Source organism: Charadrius vociferus, unplaced genomic scaffold (assembly GCF_000708025.1).
Source record: "Charadrius vociferus isolate BGI_N301 unplaced genomic scaffold, ASM70802v2 scaffold697, whole genome shotgun sequence".
Taxonomy (NCBI): Eukaryota; Metazoa; Chordata; class Aves; order Charadriiformes; family Charadriidae; genus Charadrius; species Charadrius vociferus.
This window is the reverse complement of record NW_009649208.1, coordinates 224478-246546: the sequence shown is the minus strand read 5'-3', so window position 1 is coordinate 246546 and position 22069 is coordinate 224478. Positions and strand designations below refer to the sequence as shown.

The window sequence follows — 22069 nt, the reverse complement described above, 5'->3', positions numbered from 1 at the left end:
AAAGGTACATATCATCTCCTTAAACACACTGTATCCTACCTTGATTTCAGTGACGTTTAAAGTGTCTCCTTCTGACCTCTAATCTGTAACTGGTGTACAGCATGCCGCAAATAACTGTAATGTAGACACAATTACAAAACACCTAGTGGGAAATTTCTACAGTTTCGGTCCTTCCAGCACAGTAAACTTGTGTATAAGTGGAATAAGGTGAGACATCCTTACAAGAAGGTGACTGCATAGCCTTGGGGGCAGAACCCCTGCTGGCCTGTTCCCTGCACCCCCCCGCCTAAAATCCTGCAGCTTTTAAGTAGATGGTAATTTTTCTAGATTCACTTGCTAGTAGAGGGGTGATGTAAACTAACCCCTCCTTAATTTTCAGAGGTCTTTCCAAAACCAGTCTTAGAAATATTTCACAGTTTTGAAGAGGGAGTCACTTTAAGGTGACCTTACCTTTTTACCCACGCACAGATGAATAAGGAATAAGTAGTGTATGCTTTTGAAGTATGAGACTAGAGATTGATATCTTGTCCAGTGTAGAAGTAGTCTTTTAATACCACCTGTTCTAAACCTTGTGTCCGGTAATAGTTACTACATAAGTGAATTGGATGCCTAGATTTTTCCATCCCCTGCTACACTGCAGTAACACTAGAATAAGTAGCAATTGAATTATTAAAGTTGAAATTAAAGAAACAGATGAGTGCACATCAGGGTGTGCAGAGAAATGGCAAAAAAAATAACCTGTCTCTTACAGACTATCTCTTATGTGAGTTCCAGTCCAACTTCGTTTCTGTGCTCCCTTTAGTTAGCAGACTTGGTCCAAGCTGAAGCAATGCCCAGGTCAGTTTGTACAGGCAGCTGGATCCCATTGAACCTAGCTTTCTGGATTTGGAGAATGTAGGTGTTGAGTATTGTACTAAAACCATACTTTAATGCTATCTAATTCCAAGCTGAAATTTCTGAGATACTACTCTTTCTGGAATTGGTTATGCATGTCAGTCAAGAAGTATCTTTCATTATAATTGAGTTTTGAACTGTAACGCGAGGAGATCTTCAAATTAGGAGTAATCCCCAGAAGACCACTGTGTTTCTACTTAGGTTTTGTCGTGTACAGATTTCTGATGCCATTTAATCTTGAATTTGTTCAAAAACTCGTGTGAAAATGGGATCCCATCAACTATAGATCTTGCTGGGACCAACTGGGCCTTAGCTGTCAAGGTAAAGAAATTGCAGTAGCAAGGGTGAAGTGTTGGCATCTAGTTGGGTTCATGAAGCAAATAGAACAAATATAGTCAGAAAGAAGTGCCGAATGAATAATGATTAGAGTGACTGAGGTAATCCACCTGTCACTTGAACTGGCTAATGGAGAATGAAATATATTGTCCAGTTGATGGCAGCTGAAACTCTTTAAACTTACCCCGATTTAGTTTGCAAATATGTGTTATGCCATCAGGTTTATGAATGAGAGGAAGTTGAAATTTTTTACAATGTGGTTTTTCATAGAATTATGGAATGGTTAGAGTTGGAAGGGACCTTAAAGATCATCTAATTCCAGCCCCCCTGCTGTGGGCAGGGATACCTTCCACTAAACTAGATTGCTTTTTCTTGTGTGTTGGTTTTTGTAGGGCTTGGTTTGTTTGTTTGTTTGTTTTTCTTTGACTATTTTTCACAGAGAGGACCTTCTTCTGTCCCAGTAGGCCCAATGTGAGGTGTTCTTAGTGTTCTCATGTGAGTGTATGCTAGGTTGGAATTGAGCGTAGTGTGGCAGTCCTTTATAATCTGGAGACTATAAGCTATTTAACCGTTAGGAACCCTAATTAAAACTTCAGTGCATTTTCGTCTCTAAGAATCATCATGGTTACTACACGTTCGTGAAGTGAATCCTAGACACATTGCACTGGAGAAGAATCCTGTATGGTCTGACTTCCCGTATCATGTAGCTTTGGGATTACGTGATACAGCAGCCAGCTTTTCATTCAAGACAATGTGATTGTCTTTAATATTCTGACATTTACAGAACTTACCCTGCCTATTTTTCTGCCATCCTTCCTGAACACTAATACAGCCAGTTGTGCCTGTCATGGGGAACAGCTTCATTTAGGAAGCATGAATCATGCCCTAAAAATGTCTTGACCTTCATTTAAAAGGAAGCCTGAGTTGACTTGCTAGGATTTAGATGGCTGTGTTGGAGATAACTAAAGCTAGGAGAAAAAGAAATATTCTACAGATAAGTTCACTGTGGTGAAAGTCATGTCTTTTTTCCTAATGTTTGCGGACTGAGCTTTTTTGGGTTTAATTCTAATGATCACTACTGTGATGCTTTCTGTGGAAGCGAGAAAACACCAATATGTTTTCTGCTTTAAGGAGTGAACAGTATAGTAAAGTTAGGCATCAACACAATGTTAGTAGATGCCTTCAGAATGTTTTTACTGCATTGTCAATTAATTTCTCTAGAGAGAAGTCTACAGTGGATATGGTCTGCATAATCTTGAATTTTGACAAGTGTGTTGTGCAGCATTTAATATTGAACACAAGCACACATAAGGATTAAAAAGATCCTGCCAATGTAAAGATAAACAAACAGGAATTTGAAAGCGTAACCTGTTTTGTAAACTTTCATTTCTGTAACTTCTGGAATTTCTGGCTTTTATTCAACAGCTACTCCTGAAAGCTAGGCTATTGGAAGAATCTGGTTTTTTAATATAAAAATAAAAGCAGCACTTTTAAAAATGGGTCAACCTTCAGGATAGGTTTGACTAACCCACACTGTCTCTGTTCATTGCATTGTTATGCAAGAATAATTTAAGCTGTTTTATCACCACTTGAATTAGAACAGATTGCTTTTTTTTAAAACAGCTTCATTTCCCATGAAGAAAGTAAAATACTTGAGAATGTTCTTTAAACAAAATGGCAGAAAGTAATTATTCAGAATAAAAATATATGACAGGAGTGAGAACCAATAGAGAGGTGTAAACTGGTTGGAACTAGATTTTCTTCCTCCCAGAGGGGAAGAATGCTTCATGTATTAGACTTGATATATCAGCTTCTGCCAGCTTAAGTCCTGGGAGTTGATATATTAGCTGTCTTTCTGTGTTCAGTCTGGGGGATTTTGTACCATCTCATCCTCCAAATTGCAAAGTTGGTCAAGTTGATTCAATTGCTACTTAGAGCAATCAAGAGAAGTTGAAATGAAAGCGAACTGGGGAAAAAACGCAAACCTTGGCACAATTGGCAACAGTATTCACTCTTGAGTCAGTTGGCTTGCGTGGATTCAAGTGTAAAATAACTCAGATGAGTATTGTGTAAAGAGTTCACAAGAAATGGAGCAGCTTTGTGGGGTTTTGAGTATCAGGCTTTGGGAGCATTTTAAAGAACAGTTTTGTGTCACTGTATAAACCAATCAATACTCATCCTTTGCCTTGCCCCGATGTCTGGGCTCTATAATCCATAGTTTATAGAGAAGTTGTAAATTTCTTGACTTTGAGGTAGCAACTTTTTCTTAAAGTGGAAAACATCATTAAAAACTGGAATTAATGATTGGACTATTTCTGCTAGTTGACCTTACAATTTGTTTGCCATGTAGGTGTTTAAGCCTGTGTGTTGTCAGAACAGGGTCTTTTCTTAAGAATCCTTAAGAATTTTTCCCGTGGGTGTTTGACGTTTGGTATCAGTGCCCTGACAGGAAACTTGTGGAATCTCTGTTTCCCCAGATTGGGAGGTAGTGAAAACTCCGTGCTGCTTTTCAGTAGCAATAACTGAACTCCATTTAAGAAGTTGTTATTGTTTTGGAGTTGCTTTTTCTCTAGGTCTCTCCGCTCACATTAATAAGCCTCTTCATTTTGCAGGGAGCTGATAGCTAGTGGTCAGATATACTTTTTTCTGTACCCCCACCCCATCTAGAGGAACTGTATGAGGTGTTGATCGCCTTTCTGAGCAAAGCACCTACCTGCCTGGCTGTTAAAATCCACAACTACCTTAAAACCTGAAGTAATCTTGCAAATGTGACCAAGAGTGAAGCCAGCCAGTTAAGTGTAGATATGAAAGACGTTAAAGTCCAGGGAATAAGTACTGTGCAACTCCTGTTTCAAGGTTAACTAATCTGTTTTTTGCACCAATCTTCTGAACCATTTCATCACAAGATAGGCAACATTACCATTTTACTCTGACTTCTTTCTGCTTTTACTCTGTAGGGTATTGTTTCAGACCTTCAGATCTGATGTTAAGCTAGGACTCGTCTGTCTGTCTTGAAATGAGGAAACTTTCTTTGCTACCTTCCTGGCCTCCCTTTCCTGAATCTTGGTGTTTTCATTGAATACGGCAAGGTGTGCACATGAGACTTCCAAAAGTTTTCCTCCAATCACTCATCAGACAGCTCGTTAAAAGAGGAGGTGATTATTGTTAGTTGCTTAAAATGCCAGGGGAATTTTGGAAGGGAGGGTTTAACAACAGAAATGCAGGTCCTTAGAACTGTATGATTTGCACACTTCATGAGGTAGCACATGTGACTAATCCATCACACTGTAAACTCTGCGACTCAAATGATGTAAACAGCTTTGTTTCATACCCTAAAATAGCCATCTTCTTATTCTGACTTCCCTGTAAGTTTTACTACTGCAAATTGAACATTATTCATAGGACTGTCTGCATGTTTAGAGGCACAGTAGCTGAATGTAGATATTTGTACATAGCAGTAGAAAGGAAGTTTTCATTCCTTTGTTATGTAGCTTCTATTTAGTAAACCCTAGAATGAATCAAGTTTTTGTGTTCCAGCATGTGATATGTAAGACTTGAAGTAGCGAGAAGTAGTTTCATTACAGTTATTTATAGAAACACAAGTTGTACTGAGTTTGGTTACATTAATCATTTTCTTATTTCCAAGAGTTGTTGGACTGAAATACCTTTGGAAAACAGCACCTCTAGATTCCAATTAATTTTGTAGTCTGTGTTTAGCTAGCACAAGTGGTGGTTACCCTGTCACCAAAGATTGTGTAAGAGTTAGCCAAAGAAGATTGTCACAGGGTTTTCTGTTGCTGTTTTGGTTAGTGCAGCATGGGGCTCTACTGAGACCATCTACTAATAGTATGATGCGTAGGAAACTATAGGGAACACTCTAGAAACTAAATCGGGACTAGAGAATAATTCAGACTATCTGTTATCCAGGGCTTGTAGCCCATAGCACTGTTCTTAGAGGAGAGCAAGGGTGGTGCCTAAGGCTGGGTAGATGAACTTAAAGACATGATTATTTCTCTGCCAGGATATGTAAGCAGGGTCTGATACCGGTGTATGACAGCGAGTCCAGTTTGCTCACTGAGGCTCACAGGGAGCTGTTGTAGATCGTTAGTAAAGGGACAGCTTTGGTCACCAAAAAGGCCAATTCTAGCTTGGTGGATTATCATTCAGCAGTGATTATCATTATCATCAGTACTTGATACGGAAAGTGCTGACAGAGATGGTGTAGCTGATATGATGGTGTCATTGAAACTTCATGGTCTGGCTCTCGTGCAACATGTGGGGAGACAAACTGCAGCTGGCAAACTGTGATCATCTGGAACTGACTTACCACTAAAAAACACAGTGAACAGTTAATGTGCTGGGCTTTCCTTTCATCTAACTCTTTTTAGGGACTTTGCACTGTAGCATGGAAGTTCTTCACGGGATGAAGGTTTGCGAGTTTGCTGCTGTGTTGATGTAGTAGTTTTCCCTGTGATGAAGATGAAGCTGCAGACACAACTCCCTGTATTTGGTACTGTCTTCCCAAGAAGCCTGTAGTTGTGTTTCACTGTTGATGTTGCATGGAAGGATTTTTCACAGATAATCAGCGTACCCACTTCTGTATGAGATCTGTGCACCTACTTTATGACTACAAAATCAAAATGCTGAAATATTTCTGAAAATGGCTCAAGTACTTATGAAAGCTAAATGTCCTTTCCTGTAGCAGTAGTCAGTAGAGAGGTGTGCTTGTTGCCCTCTTAGAATGACCTCCCAGCAAAGCTTCCCTGTATTCTCTCCTTGTCTCTTCCAGCAACATAAGCTGCTATTAAAATTACTGTGTAAATATATTTCTACATGGCAACTGGGGAGGAGGTCATCTCCTTTCAGGTCATTGCGGTAGGAACTGAGCCTGCCTTTTGTTTGCAAAGGCTCTGTTCCTTCAGCTGGAGATGCTGATGAAATTTGAGGATGTTTGGCCCCATTTGTACAAAGTGAAGTCTCCACTTCTTGAAGCATAGGAAAGAAGCTGAATGAGAAGGCCAGAACATTGCCTCCAATTAAATATTCACCTGTGAGCTCATCATGCCATTTAAAATGGGACTAAATGGAGCGTTGTGCTCTGTTAAAGCAACATCTGTACTTTTAAGGGTATTACATCAGATTGCCCCTGTAAGGCTAATGTATGGCAAAACAAAACCCATTGCTGTCTTAGAGGCTAAATATTACCTTATATTTCTCATAGTTTTTCAGAAAGTTTAGCGTTTATTCTGAGCTTCCAGCTGAGCACTGTATGAATGCTATGAATTCTTCCTGGTGGTATATAGTGCAAACTTCACAGCACTATGTTACAAGAAAACAATTGGGCACTTCTGTATTCAGGGTGAAAGTCGAGCACAGCACGCTTTGCCTTCTGAGGCTTCCCAGCAAGTGCTTCTGCAGGTTCGGTTGTACATTAGACAGACTTAATAAAGATTTTTTTATTTTTTTTTTTTTTCCCATCCATCCAAAGATGACTGACTTTGATCACCCCATCTGCTTTTTCTTTCCTTCAGTGATGGGGAGGGGAAGAAAAGAACATCAACCGTCTGCAGCAGTGAATCTCTAAATGCTGCGGGGGCCACACTCACACCTCGCCGCATCTCCTGGCGGCGGAGAATATTCCTGCAGGTAGCTTCACCTATGAATAAATCTCCTTCCAAGATGCAGCATCCAGGTCTGTGTGTGCTTTTAAAGAAAATAAACAAGCACTTGTTACTGAATAATAATTGCTATAGTGAACTGTAACATGTGAAAATACAAAAGGGAGAAGGGAGTCCGCTTGGTACAATGTTCTTGCTAGAACCTCACTAGAGATCAGTTGTGCACAGTTGGCTTTAGGTCTTTGTTGCTTTGAACAGAGGATTGTGTCATCAAAATCAAATTAATTGCAATCTGCCATAGCTGCACTGGTAGCAAGGAAATGAAGAACTGCCTCTTGCTGGCAAAGATACCCTCTTTAACAGTTAGCAAATTTTTGCCCTAGCCTGCTTACGTAATAGCAGGGTTTGCAGAAAATGGTAACTTTTCTGCCTTGTTGTTGTACTGCGCATAGCACCTGTTGAATGGGTTAATAATTCTTATAGCTTTAGGTCATTTAAGGTAGAAACCTCTGAAATATCTGAAATCCTGCTATGTTGATAAAGTCCTATTGGTGGAACTACACAACCATAGGTAAATGACAAATTATATCTAGTGACCATAAAGTGCTATAGCACTGCCTATAGTGCAGCTTAGCAGATAGAAAAAAGTTGGTTTTAGTATAGAGCCTGCAGTAAATCACAGCAGTAAACAAGCTCAGATGTAAAGGAGACTTTATGGATAAATGCCTCTAGAAGGAGCTAGCAGGGGAAAGGGTTGAAATACTGGGTGACTCTTTATTTAGCTTTATTTACTTTAAATATAACATTATTTAGTTTAAATAAAACACTTTATTTAAAAATAGTTCTCTACTGTTGAACTGCATTTTTTTCTGTCTTTGGAATCAGCACCTCACTGCTGAATATGGAAGACAACTACTTTTGTTCTGCTGTAACTTAGATTTTCATGATATGTCTAACAATCTGAGTTTCCTTTAATAGCTTTCTGATTCTTTGCAGATGGTCATGATGGAAGTGAATTGTTACCGTTATCCCCTCTTGCTCCACCCTTGGAGGAGGACCCTCTTGTTCTAGTATTGCAAAATGAGGATGGTCCAGATAAAACTGGAGAGAGGAAGAACTCAGAAGAACTACAAAGTCTGTGGAGAAAAGCCATCCATCAACAAATCCTGTTACTTCGAATGGAAAAAGAAAACCAGAAACTGGAAGGTTAGCTATTTAGAAAATACCCCTAAAAATATTACAAATTCTGCTGCCTGAAGCTGAAAACTCTACTAGTGTTGGGCATCTGAAACGGTGGTGTGGTTCTGTAACTTTCTGGTTATCAGTACTAGAAAGAAATGTGCTCTCCCAGTCCTAGCTCGCAGTCTACGAGGTTCTCTGTCTACCTACCAGCTCTTAATGAGTCACCTTAGTTAAAGAAGATGATGATAACTTTTCCTTTTTTAGTGCTTGTTAGACAAAGGTTACTACAGCCTGTCTTCTAGCTGTCTAAGTCTAGGATTTCTAACGTGAAGTGTAGTCAGGAGAACAGATGCTGTGTGAACACTTAGGTATGGTAAACCTTACCCTCTATATCTCGTTTCAGTCCTTTGCAGCGCATGGCATTTCTCTCCAGGCTTTCTGTCCTTCATGAACCACATCACAGTGGTAATTTATAAATATTTGAATCCAAATATGATTTTTGAGCAACTGGCTCTTGAGGTATGTCAAAGAGTTCATTTTTCTGAAGATGAACACTGTACACAGAAAATTGAGTGCTGTTACCTTGGGATCTGAAGTTGGCCATGCTGACTTCGCAGCTGCCTAAGCTTCTGGCTAAGACTTTTTTTTTTTTTTAATGACTGGTCAAGACTAGCACAAAGAAAAGATAGGATGCAATGTCAAGACTAGCACAAAGAAAAGATAGGATGCAATGTCTATACTAGCATCTGGAAATTCTTCAGTATAATAGACCAATAGCTTTTGGTGCAAGTTGAAAATTTCAAATGTACTCTCTGCAATTGCTGCCTTCATCTTTTCTTGTATGGTGTATAACCTCATTATATATAGCAGTATATATAGCAGTCTGATTCTTCAAACAAAACAGTGATCTTGTTAAGGTCAGTTAACTCTTTTTCCTTCTTTTGCGGTCCTTACTGAGAAGGCCGGGGGAGGAAAGAAAAACAGCAGGGCAGAAGTCTTTCCATGTCCCTACAAGTGTACATCCTTGTGTTTATTTCCTATGCATGTAGTGTATTTCTCTGTGCACTCTCTCCACAGTTTGTCTCCCTGTTGACACACACTTCTGTGGAAACTTCTAGATTCATAGGGAATATCTACAGAGAAGTCTGTTTTAACTTTAGCCGAAATCTTCATTTGTTTTTTTAAGCAAATGGTCAGTCTACTGTTGTGGGGTGGGGAGGCTGGACATCCGCTGTAGTGACTAATTTCATGTTATTCCCTCTGGTAGTATGAGCTGCTGAGGGACAAACTCTTTTCTCTACCCTCCCTGTGTGGCTGGAGGTAGTGAAAACTTAAATCAGTCCAGTTCCTTAAGACTCAGTTGTAGGTTATTTCCATTCTGTAACTGATACATAGAAAATAAGTTCTGCCTATCTCATCATTTGTGGTGAAAACAGGAGTGTCAGCAGTGGCGACTCCAAACTGGCACCTGTCTGCCAGCCCACATCTTGGTTTGTGCTCCAAGGAGCATGTCTCCATTCTTGTATGAATGTTTGTAAGTGCTGCTAGTGAAATTGGTGCTCTGGCTAGCTAGAATTCATCATCTTATTTTCAAAGGGTGAAAAGTAAACTGTCATAATGGCTGCCTCTAGGCTTCCTTCCTATGGGCTGCTGTAACATGGGCCATTTTGTGGACAGGACATATGCAGAACTGATACATTCCAAACCAACACTGGTTTGGGCAGTGGTTGGGATCCTAGCTTGCAATTAAATATATATCTTAGGAACAGGAAATGTAATAACAGAAGTGCAGCCATTTCTCTACTTGAAGCTATTTATCCTAGCCTATTTATTCAGCTCTATATGACTAATTGAAGACTGAAATTGTTGTGGAATTGTTTTAGTGGTTTTCTGTCAATGTTTTGTTGATTTTTTTATTTATTTACAAAATATTAATAGAACCTCTTTTCCTGTTCATTTTGCTGTCGAGGAGACTTGAATACTATTAGCTCTTTGTTTTATAGAAGGTAAGTTCTGTGAACTGCACAAACTTGCTTATGTATTTTTTTTTTTTTCAGAGCAGCTAAAAGCTAATTTTTCCAGTAGATGACCTAGAAATAAAAGAACTACAAAAAGTAGTAGGCCACCTAGCAATGATTAGGAAGAATGTTAACAAGGATGGTTGCAAGCAACCAAGATTGGCATAGTAGGTAAGGCAGGTACGATCAACAGGCAAGCTTGCTGACTTTCGCTGCAGAGCCAAAGTACTGTTCAGTGAATGATAAACCATCCACTTAATTCTGGAGTTCATTGTCACACTGAAATATGTTACTGTTGTCTCGAATCTGTTGTGTACTGCTTATGAGACTGAGCGTTCTCAAATCATACAGCAATAGGATAACATTTAAAATTGCCCCGATTGGACTGCAAATTCCTGTGGTGAGATCACGTTCCTGTTTTTGTGGAAGTGTACTGCACTTTGTATAATAGTTGCTTCTTACAAGACCCCCTGTAGTCTTGAATAGGTATGGTCTCAGAGGTGTCACATGCAGCTTCTGGAAATAATTTGTCACCTACATGTTTGGAGTGGGCTAGGCAAGGATCTTATGGCTTCATCCAATATTGGCTCTGTCCAAAGTGCGCTGATCAGGTGAAGGAACTGATTGTCTTGTTTTGCAGCTTGTATAATAACATGAGTGAGACTTTGCTTTCACCTAGAAATGGCGGTGGCTAGAGGGATACGGGGGATACATCTGTAACAGGAAGGCATCTCCTGCAAGGAGCAAGTACTGCATACAGATCAAGGCAAATTTGGGATAAACTCAATTGCAGTTTTCAGAGGTCATGTTGTGAAATGTACAGTCCAGTCCAATGATAATTAAACCTATCTCTGTAAATTAAGCAACATTCAGGTCTTGATTCCAGTTTTATACAGCAGTAGTATGAGCAATTGGGGTGTCTATCTGCATGCATATCATGTATAGTAAAATAACCGCACTTAATTTCTCAGTAATGGAAATGAAAGTTGAGGAACTCTGCAGCTTTATTTCAGAAATAGCGAGTTCTCTGGAATAAATATTTTGTGCCAGGCAGTCCTATGCAGCAAACGTTTTAAGTATACAGCAATATGACTTCTGTGCTTCAGCACAGATGTAACTTTCTGGATAGGGTTCATGTTGGTTCATTCTATTTACTTCTAGTCAGCCTGATGATGCCAGGTTGCAGTGCCAAGAGCTCTTATCACTCTCTTAAGGGACATGTAAAAACTGGAACCAGTGTGACAGACTTCAGTTTAGAAGACTTGCCTAGCTTGCTTGTCTAAATCTCTAATATAAATATTCATATGTTTGGGACTTTCCATACTAGAACAATTGTAATGTTCAATATAAGCAAGAGAAAAATGATCAAAGGTGGTTTTGCAGTTGAAGGAAGCAGCAGATGTGGTGAATCTGACAGTGTTGAGTGGATTTTTTTTCTTGCCCCAAACTTTAAAAAATGTTTTCATGTATTTCATGAATTACTAATGTTTGTGGCCCAGTAATAGAAGTTAAATTGTTACCTGCAGCACCTTATGACAAAAGACTGTCCCCATCTCAGCTATTAACTGATGAATTGTAGAAGGTGTACTTATCCCTAGTCATATTATCAGATAGATAATATTGAACTTGAATGGGTTTCGTGTATTTGATGTCTCTTGTAATTTTCTGATGTTCTGTTTTTTTGTGTGCTCTTTCTTTGTGTTCTGTGCTCTAGCAAGCAGAGATGAGCTCCAATCAAGAAAAGTAAAACTGGACTATGATGAAGTTGGTACATGTCAGAAAGATGTCATAAATGTTTGGGATAAGAAGTTACTAAACTGCAGAGCCAAAATCCGATGTGACATGGAAGACATTCATTCCACTTTGAAAGAAGGTAATTATGTAGGATGGCTTTTAACTATGAAGTCTGAAGATTATTTTTTTTTCTGTTGTTCCTTTTTGATACCAAAGGAAATCTTCCAGTAGCACAAAATAATGAAAAAATTGTCGTCTTTTTGCAAATGCGTTCACCTCCTGCTGCCAAACAGAAAATAGGTTCTGCTGTGTCTGCAGCTTACATTGTCAGCAATGCAGAAACATGTATAGTCATGCTCTTGAAAGCAGCATCTTGTGCCCATGTATTATTACATCGAAGATTGAACTTGGGAGCTTCTGCTGCTAGCACTGTGATCTTCTGGTTTCTGGTCTGTGGCTCCTGTACAATTGACTCTGAGTTTTGGATGTTCTGATTTTACTTACTGAGCAGGCAGCACCATAATGTCTAATGTGGACCGTGCCCAAAACCTGGGGGAATCGCAGCCAAGCTTCAGAGAGTCAGAAGGAGCACATCTTGTAGAGTTTGTAGTGTTTTTAGTATTTTGCTTCCTCAAGTGAAAGTCTGGGGGTTTTGGTGTGAAGTAGATCTTCCCGTGGCCTAGCCGTAGGCCAGAAGGGGGGAGCCTGAGGGCCTTGTTAGTATAATACGGATGTAGATTCTGATTGTACCACTGTGCCCTCCTCCCTAGAGTCTCATGTCTGTATTACAGATGCTGAAAAATAATATTTCAGTGTAAGCTGGCAGTCATACAGAATGGAAGTTTAAATTGCTTCCAAAGAAAATTGTGGTAGAAGTAAGGCCGTTCCTATTAGTGACCTGAAGAAGACTGCCAACAAACATCTTTCCTTGCTGCCCTATCTTCTGCTGCTGGACTGCAGTTTAGAGTTGGAAAACAAGGATATGATTCTTCTAATTTGTATTCTTGCTAAATAGTTACTTGCCTGGAAAGTATTAGCAAAGTTGACAATTTATTTTTAATTTCAAGGGTCAGTTTACAGAGTCAGGGGGACATATGTGAAAGTCCGTAAGTAGTATTTTTATCTGGTTTATGCTTTCACAGGTGCTTGGCTGACTTGAGTGAAATGCCATCTTTCATTATGAGTGGTTCTTTGTCCTTCCCTTGGTATGCAGCATAAATGCTTTTAGGTTTGAACTGAGCATTTTGTAATCTGTACATCTTCCCCCAAGCCTATGGACTGATATGAGCAGCCCTTTGGGAAGGGGAGGTAGACCGCCCTTTATTTTACACCTCTGAATTTAGTTCACCATGTCTAAATAGGCAGGTCTGCATTCTGCGTGTAGTCTTGCATCTTTTACTGTTGGAGGCTAACAGCTCAGAGGTGGCAAAACAAGCGTTAGTTGTACCTTAGTTTCCCAACGCACTGCTCAATTACCATAAGTTTGTAGTTAATGTTTAGTTAGTGGGACTGAACTTTGGCTACTGAATGAATACACTGCAAAGTGGACAACTTCTGAAGCTGACTGTTTGTGAGGGATCCTCCAGAGTGGTTTGGCGAAGATGATAACAGGCAAGATTATGACAGAGCAAATTATTGTGTTGCTGCGCTAAAAATATGCCCCTGCTTAGGCCTCTTGTTTTTTTACTGACTACAGGTGTACCAAAAAGTCGTCGGGGAGAAATTTGGCAGTTCTTGGCTGTGCAACATCGAGTCAGACACAGACTGCCAAACAAGCAGCAGCCACCTGATGTCTCTTACAAAGAACTTCTGAAACAACTGACTGCTCAACAGCATGCCATCCTTGTAGATCTAGGTATGTCTGTTTGTAGCTGGGAGACTTTTCTGACTTGTTTCCGATGTCTTTGAGTGGAAACACATTAGTCTTAATGGAAGCTGTTGCTGGAGATCGGTACTGCTGTATCAGCCCCACTTTCTATGCTGTCAGGATGCATTCTGTGTATGCCACTTGGTGTCCCCTAAGCAGGTGATTCCTTAGGTTATGCTATTTGTATTTATGCTCTTCTACGTCTGTCTGAAAAGAGAAATCAATCAGTTGCTTCTGCACGTTCTATGCAGATGAGAGTATGAAATGAGCTCAATGGATACAGTCTAAAATCAGTGGTAAAATAAGGATTGATCTGACTAAAATCAACCTGCGTATGAAAGCAAAGAGAAGATGGGAAGAGAGAAGTGCTGGTTGTCAGATGGATCTGGGTTTTTTTATGGGAAAAATTGAACATCAACTACTCTTCTCTTTTTACATCAGGACGGACATTCCCAACACATCCTTACTTTTCTGCCCACCTGGGAGCAGGACAGCTATCACTCTTTAATCTCCTGAAAGCATACTCTTTGCTGGACAAAGAAGTGGGTTATTGTCAAGGTATAAGCTTTGTAGCTGGAGTGCTGCTTCTACATATGAGTGAGGAACAGGCCTTTGAAATGCTGAAATTCCTTATGTATGACCTTGGCTTCCGTAAACAGTACAGGCCAGACATGATGTCACTACAGGTAAGTCAGTGCTTTTCCTAAAGCAAACCAACTTTAAATTAGTTTTGAGCTCTCAGAGGTTGCTCGTGTTCCCTAGGGCCTTAAGAAGCTTCTTATGCTGTTTTGGAGGTTGAGGTGCATGCAAATGTTATTGTCGAACCCCTATCCAACTCTGAATTTTCAAACAGAGAAGTTCAGAACTTGCAGACTTCTCCTGTCATACGTCCTCATCATCTCCTGTTTGTAAACTCTGCTTTCTCTGCTATTTTGTTCTTCCTTTTCTTTTCTTCACTTCTCTCTCTTCCTTATGCCAAAAAAACCTCGGTGTGCTTGCATCTGTATAGATGGAGTTTAAAAAGAAATTTGATTTTGTTTTTCTTTAGTCCATAAGCACTTCAATGTGGATTTTTCGCTTGTAACTCCAAGTCAAATCAATAGTGACACCCAGTGTCCCGTCAGTGTACTGCACAGGCTTTTGTACCTGGGGCTACTCTGTCTTGCCTCATCGTTTGCACCAAAGTCTTTTCTCTCATCATCCTCTACCCCTCCACCCTCAACACAGAGAGGAACAGACGAATATTTAATCATTTAGTTTGCTTATGAAACGATGCATGCTTTGCATCTAGCTCTTTTAACAGCTAGCTATAGATATTCAAGGCTGCTTAGGAAGGAGACAAAGTCTTTCAGATCTGTATCAAATCCAGCATTTAAAGTTTGAGAAATCTTTCACCTTGAGATGCAGCTCTCTGCTGACTTAAATAACTATATGCTATAAACCCCTAATATGATAAAGGAATATACCACTACTGAGTTAGTTTGTAATGCACAGTGGAGAAAGAGAAAACCGAGGCAGATACAAAGTCTTTTTTTTTTTTTTTTCTTTTTCATGGTCCCTGCATAGCAAACACTTATAACTAAGTAAAAACTTAAGGGGGAGTTACAGTCCACCTTTCATGACCAGTCAGTTTAGGTGCGTATTTGGTAAATGTCCAGAGCAATAGAATAGATTGTAGTTAAAGAAACTGTATGTGCTTATTCTAAAAATGATAGTGTTTTACTGTGGATGTAAGTATGCTATAACAACTTTGCTGTGATGAATTAAGGGTGAACAGCCATAAAGAGCATTGTTCTGGCTTTTCCCTGTCTCATTGTTCCCCCCAGTATGTTTTGAACCAGTGGGGGTCAAAGTGTGATTAAATGCATGGTTGTGGGATTCCCCCCCCCAAGAGGCTCTCTTAGAATTTGTATGTTGTACTGCAGTTGTAGACTTCCAATAACATCTGATGGTTTGAGAGCATTCAGATGTCCAGGATTTCGCCTTTTGATTTAAATGAGTCTGAAACCTCCATTGTCAGAAGCTCTTATGGAGAACACTTTAAGTTTGGGAAGGTTTACTGCTTGTAGTACTTCTTGCCCTTTAAATGAAACAACCTCTCTTTCTCCACAGTTTGCTCCTAGGCAGTTATCCTGACAAAAGTACAAGTTTTGTCTGCTCAAGACAAACTGGACTATTTAAGATGACTTAGAGGTTCTTACAAAAGCCTAACCCTTTGTTTTTAAGGAGTAGAGCACTTGCAAATTCTTTTGCATTTACAGTACTGAAACACAAGTAAGCTTATATGTAGAATTAGTTTCCGTCCTGTAGAAGAAAAATGTTGGATGTTTCTTTTTAGGATAATGAAAACCTATTTGGCGAATATTTTTAATTGTTGTCTGGGAAAAGTAGTAATCTACATCCTTAGTTCATAATGAACTCATCCAATTGGTTTACTGCCTCTGTGATACTATTCTAATTTTACATGTAAATGTGTTTTGTATTGACATTGTCCAAACTGTGCTTAATTAAATCAAGGACTCAAATACATGCACAAATTTAGCTAATTTGCCTGAATGACAAGTGATCTGTATGCTTGCGGACACTGCTGACGATAGATAGTTTTAAGTGCATGCAGGGTTTTTGGTAGGGAAGAATCGTGACCGCTGAAAATAGGAAAATAACTGGATATAATAAGTCACTTTCTTATTGAGGAATGGATTCACCTTAAGCATAAGGCACTGTTGACAGCAAAATTGGACCTGACAGCTAATATGTCTGCTTCTTATCTTCTGCTTTCTGAGAGAAGTGTCAGTCTGTGCTGTGGGCAACTTATTGTGGAATGTAAACTACCAAAATTGCAAGGAAATAATTTGATAGAGTAGCAACTTTTAACCACTTTGCTTTGCAACCTTTTACAGATTGTATAGTATCACTTTTTGCATCAGTTTCTTAAATTCCTCTGGACCACTGGCATGTGGGAAGTGTGCAGGGAAGTATATATGTGGTATACTTCTATTGACCCACCATATCTAATGCACTTTGTGGGTACAGAAGCTGTCTGAAATGTTGATTGTAGCATAGGAGTTTTAAATGCAGCAAAAATATCACCAAGATTCAAAGGATGAAAGCTGAAACGTGTAAATTTAGCCAGAAATAGTTCAAATCTATAATGGAGAGTTTTGGCTTCTTGGAAGAGATACTTCTACTTTAATTGCTGCAAGACTGAAAGTTCTGGTTTGTTGATAAAGTTAGATCAATATATATATTCTCTTCTTACCTTAAACCTGTGAATTTGAAATGATTCCTCATTAATAATCAGGTTCAAACTGTACTTTGTTATTGAGTACTGTGTTGGTTTTAATTCATTAGGGGTGGGTTGTTTATACATGAGTAGATATCACTTGAGGCCCTAGGCAACAATTAAGCTTCATTTTACAGTGCCATCTGTACTGGTGTTAATTTCCCTCGAGTGAAATGTGAATGGTTTGGAAAACTGAGTAAAGCTGAACTTTTCTTTCTCTACTTCCTACCCACCCACCCCTCCTGCCCCCCCTCCCCAAATCCCCTCATGCACTATAGATTCAGATGTATCAGCTCTCAAGACTTCTTCATGATTATCACAGAGACCTGTATAATCATCTTGAAGAAAATGAAATCAGTCCCAGTCTTTATGCTGCACCATGGTTTCTTACACTATTCGCATCTCAGTTTCCATTAGGATTTGTAGCCAGAGTATTTGGTAAGAAAGTTTATTCTATTGCAATAATAAACAGAACAATGTTGTCCATTGTGTTTTGAAACTCTCGGGGAATAGTTTTCTACATACTAGGGACGTTTTGGGTGACTTTTGTGGGTGGCAAGTAGCAACACTCTTCATGGTGGGATGTCAGCTCCTTTTCAAAGAGGAAAACCAAATTGTATTCTTTGAAACATCAGACTTGAGCAATTAAGTATGTCTGTTGTTATTAGCCAGGAGACTTCTGAACTGTGAACAGCAGGAAGTTTATTGCTGCAAATGTATTTTAAACATCAAGCATTCAGTTTATGTCTATAGAAAAGTTCATCTTGCTGAACTTGCAAATTGAAAAAAAGAAAATGTATTGATTTTTCAAGAGTGTGTTTCTCAATAACTGATTCTAAAGTGATTTCTAATAAAAATTCACGTAAACTTGAACTTAAAGGCTGTTTCATGTATTCATGTAGGTATCGAACAGTTTCCTCATCTTAGTATGCCTCTTAGTCCATATAGTTTTTTCATGTTATGCTCCTCTTCAGCTAAAGCCTAATACAGAAACTTAAATATTCATTGTGCCTTGTGGTGTTTACAGTATCAGCATGTCAAGTATTTTGTTTTGTATTCTTTCATTGTCAATAAGAACTGCTAGCTGAATCAAATCTCTAGTAATGAAGCTTTTTAAAAAAAATCATTTATTAATATAAAACTCATTTTTCTCAGATATGCACTGAGAAGCTAAGAGCATATATCATGTATTTCCTCTTAAGTCAGACTTTTTTTTCTATTTGATTTTTTTTTTCTGTTTTCAGATAGCATGTTTTGGTTTTGTTTAAGAAATTTAACTTGACTTTTGTCTCATGGTTTGTTTTTTTTTTTTACTGGAGTGTGTTAGGGTTTTGTTTGCTGTGGTGGTTTGGTGAGGAAGAGGGGTTTGGTTGGTTGGTTTTGGTTTCATTGTTTTTTGACCTAGTGATTTCTTCATTACAGTGTTTTTTTTCTTTTACAGCAAACTTTTTATGACTGCTCTTTGGGTGAACAAATGATTGGTATATCTGTTTTTCAGTGGTATTCACGTGATTCGTACTTCTCTTTCCCAGTGGGATTATTGAATTCTGGGACACTCAAGCTTTTATTTATTTGTTTGTTTGTTTTTCAAGGCTAAAGTGTTCTTTTTTTTTTTTTTTCAAAGTCTTCAGTGGGCTTTGAATTTGGAAATCTAACTAAGGGTGGGGTGGGTCAGTATTCATTTCTCTGTAAATAAGCTGAGCAAGGCATGTTCCCATTTTAAAACTCACAAGTCGCTATATTGCTTTACTTCCTAATGCGTTGGAGTCCTGCATCGTCAGTGTTTTATGGGCCATTGTCACGTATCAGGAACAGATGGTTAATGTCTACGCATCACAAATTATATACTTATATTTATGCTGCTTGAGTGTGCATCAGAGACTTGAGAAGGGAGACTTTTAGGAACTGTGTATGAGTTGAGATGGCTGCCTTGCTGGTGTCCAGGTGCTACCCAGTGATACTGGATTAGGGACAGGGATGACCTCTTCATATCAGGATCAGAAGTTGAGTTTGTTCAGTTGCGTAGCCCTGGTGTGACAGAGCCAACGGCACAGGAGGCTTATTTGAACTGCCCATGTGCTGCATTCATCTTGCTATAACTGCAAGTCCACTGCTGCTACCGAAACTGAGTTTCTACTTACTGTGATCACGTTTCCAGTTTCTGTGCAGTCTGTGTCTACTGACTTCTGCAGAGCCCATACTTTCCACTTGCATCCACATCGTAAAAGTAAGGGTTTGGGGCTTAAATTACAGCCAATGTGATCACTACTATGGATTTTGAAAATAATGTGATTGGTTATGGAATCTACATGATGCTTTTTTAAGGACTAGCTTTTCCCTGTAGAAAACAGTAAAATGTCAGTACGTTGTGTTGTGATCCTCTTCCCGATTGCTTTTTAGTCATGCATGCACTTAAAAATAGTTAGCAGTTAGTTAAGTCTACAGTAGACACTAATGAAATGCTTATTGCAGATAACAGTAACAGGAGTAACAAGCATGCACTATTTTCTTTAATGTTCTCTCACATCTGCAAGATGACAGAAAATGCTTTTATATGTTTTAACCTCATGTTGAAATAAGACAGATAGCACTTCTGAACTGAATAAATCTGCAGTATGATTGATTAAAAAGAAAAAAATCTCAGCACATATATAACTATTTATCCAATATTTTAGCTCTCGTTTTCAAGATAATTTATCTTCTTTTTTAGACATTATTTTTCTTCAAGGAACGGAAGTCATATTTAAAGTAGCACTGAGCTTACTTAGCAGTCAAGAAACATCTATAATGGGATGTGAGAGTTTTGAGAACATTGTTGATTTTCTTAAAACCACTATTCCAGATATGACTCAGCCTCAAATGGAGAAAATTATTACCCAGGTAAGATTGGTTTTCTCTTTACTTTTTTCCCCACCATTTAGTTTTCTTTAAAAGAATCATGCCTAAGGTATATGTAAAAGTCTTCTCAGTATGTTCCTTTTGGTTTGAAATGCAAAGGAGTCTTCTTCCCAAGGATTGTGTAGAAATAGGATATAAGCTAATTTCAATGGATTTTGAACTGCAATTTTAGCAAGACTTTCGTTGCTACCTCAAGGTTCAGTACAAAGGTTCTTTTGTGCTCCAGCTATTGGGAAAACATTACTTTACTTACAAATCTCACATCACCATCAGAAGGGTAAAAGTAGCCTATTTTCCAAACCTAAACCCAGCTGTTGCTCCCTGCTAGTGCGTGAGCAGTCCAACAGTTTGTGACGGGAAGCACAGCTTGCCATGGTGGGAAGAGGCAGCATCACACCAACTTCTCCTGATCCTTCGAACTTCTGGCTACACAGGGCCAGTACCTCCTAGGAAGTTTTTTGACACCTCCAACTTAAAATCCTACAAGCTAGGAGGTTGGTGAGGCCCTGTTTACATGATCTGTATTAAAATCAAAGTCAAGCAAAGTTTTGCTGTTCTGATGCTGGGGTGGCTTCTCTCCTCCTGGGGATCACCTTTAAGGTGCCCTAGTGCAACTTCCCTTTCTCGCCTCAACCCTGTCCTTGGAAGGATCATATTTGGCAGATGCTTGGTGCCAGAGGTAAACACCCCTCAGGACTGATCCCTGCCCTTTATTGGGTAAGGGAAAGGAGGACTGGAGTAGTGTTATTTCATAAGTATCATTATAACTTTGTGGCAAAGGGCAAGAATAGAAGAGAAATAAGGAATTACTGGAACAGCATCTGCTAAAGCTTCTTGTGAAATAGTCAGTGGCTGGGATCTTCATGTCTCTGCCTCCTCGTCCTCTGTATTGAAGCTGCAAATTGAAATGAGTCTCAATCTAGTACCTTTACTGTGAACCTGTAAGCAGTTTTCCCTCTTCAGGTGGCAGTTCGGAGATAACAGAAGAGCTCTAGAAAACCATCTCCGTATGCAGGAGTGAAGTTAATACTGATGCATTTCTATGGCTTGATTAACGCTTGCATGTTTCGGGTGCTGTCAGTTAAGAATTCACTTTTAGACGATGTGTAAAATCTTCATTTCCTCATTGCACTGGTTGAGATTGCCATGTTAAACCTGTGTTAGGCACTTCAGTGTCTACCTTCACAACTCACTGATTCTGGCGATGATAGAGGTGGTATTTCAATGCTTTTGATACTGTTAGAAATTAAATCTCTGTCCCCCATGGTCTGTGTGGGTTGCAGAGCAATCGTGCTGCGGTGGGCATGGTAGAAGTGGCTTTGTGCAGAGCCGTGTCTGATTGAGTAAAGAATGGATTATGTAGTCTGAGCGGAGGTGGATGTGGTTATATGCAGGTCAGCTCAGCTCTGAGAGGAAGGTTGCGTGCTTGCCCGTAGTGTGGTTTCATGCTGAGCAGTCTTCTGGATCTGCATTCACATGTACACTGCCTATATTGTGTTGCTCCTACCTAGGCTGGCTGCGGGTGGAGTTGTTTGGCTGTCTCAGAGTTGTAATTCCCAGGACTGTCCTCTTAAAGCAGATAATGGGGAAAAAAAAAAAAGTAGACATTGTGCAGGATTATAATGCTCTGATTAAGAACTGACCAGGTCGCTACACAGAGGAAAATGGCACTTGCCCAGCTTGAGCACCATATGTAATTTAAAGTTTTACCTCATTTGAATTATCTGAAGAACAGTGAACGTAATGCAGAACTTGTTTTGTTGGGGGATCTGTGTGTGTCTTCTGTTGCTGTATTGTTTGTGATCTCTAGAACAAGGAGCAGAATTAATGTCACTGTAGACATCCTTCGCTTCATCATCAAAACTGTTTGGTAACTTTCAGAAGTGGAGAGACTGTGACGAGATGTATAGACAGATAAGGGTCATATGGTCCCATCACTGCTAGTTCCAAGTTTTCACAATGCTTTGTCATCAAAGCATCCTAATAAGAAAACAGTCTATTGTCACACAGAGGCAGAACACAGGGAAACTGTGACCATTAAGAGTGTTGTTTAAAAGTTTATAAATGTGCTCTTGGAGTCAAGAGATCCATTTTTGAGGGTGGAGATCTGATGACTCCTGGATTATTCTTTCTCATTGTGTGATCCTGTTCACATCACAAGATGGTGAGACTTGAATTTAAAAATTTCTTCCTGAACTTCTGAATATTCCTGAGCAAGAGATAATAAGACTTAGTCGTA

At 39.3% G+C, this 22069-nt stretch overlaps 1 protein-coding gene across 2 annotated transcripts in view; it reads left to right on the top strand.

Annotated features, from left to right (window-relative positions):
• Window positions 1-22069, top strand: part of TBC1D4 (TBC1 domain family, member 4) — a 53920-nt gene that overhangs the window by 28886 nt on the left and 2965 nt on the right. For both annotated transcript variants that reach the window (XM_009888982.1, XM_009888983.1), the window contains 8 exons: window positions 6762-6922; window positions 7845-8054; window positions 10034-10036; window positions 11763-11921; window positions 13479-13637; window positions 14091-14335; window positions 17211-17370; window positions 19643-19812. In XM_009888982.1, the coding sequence (XP_009887284.1) occupies window positions 6762-6922; window positions 7845-8054; window positions 10034-10036; window positions 11763-11921; window positions 13479-13637; window positions 14091-14335; window positions 17211-17370; window positions 19643-19812 (1267 nt within the window). The remainder of the gene's footprint in view (window positions 1-6761; window positions 6923-7844; window positions 8055-10033; window positions 10037-11762; window positions 11922-13478; window positions 13638-14090; window positions 14336-17210; window positions 17371-19642; window positions 19813-22069) is intronic.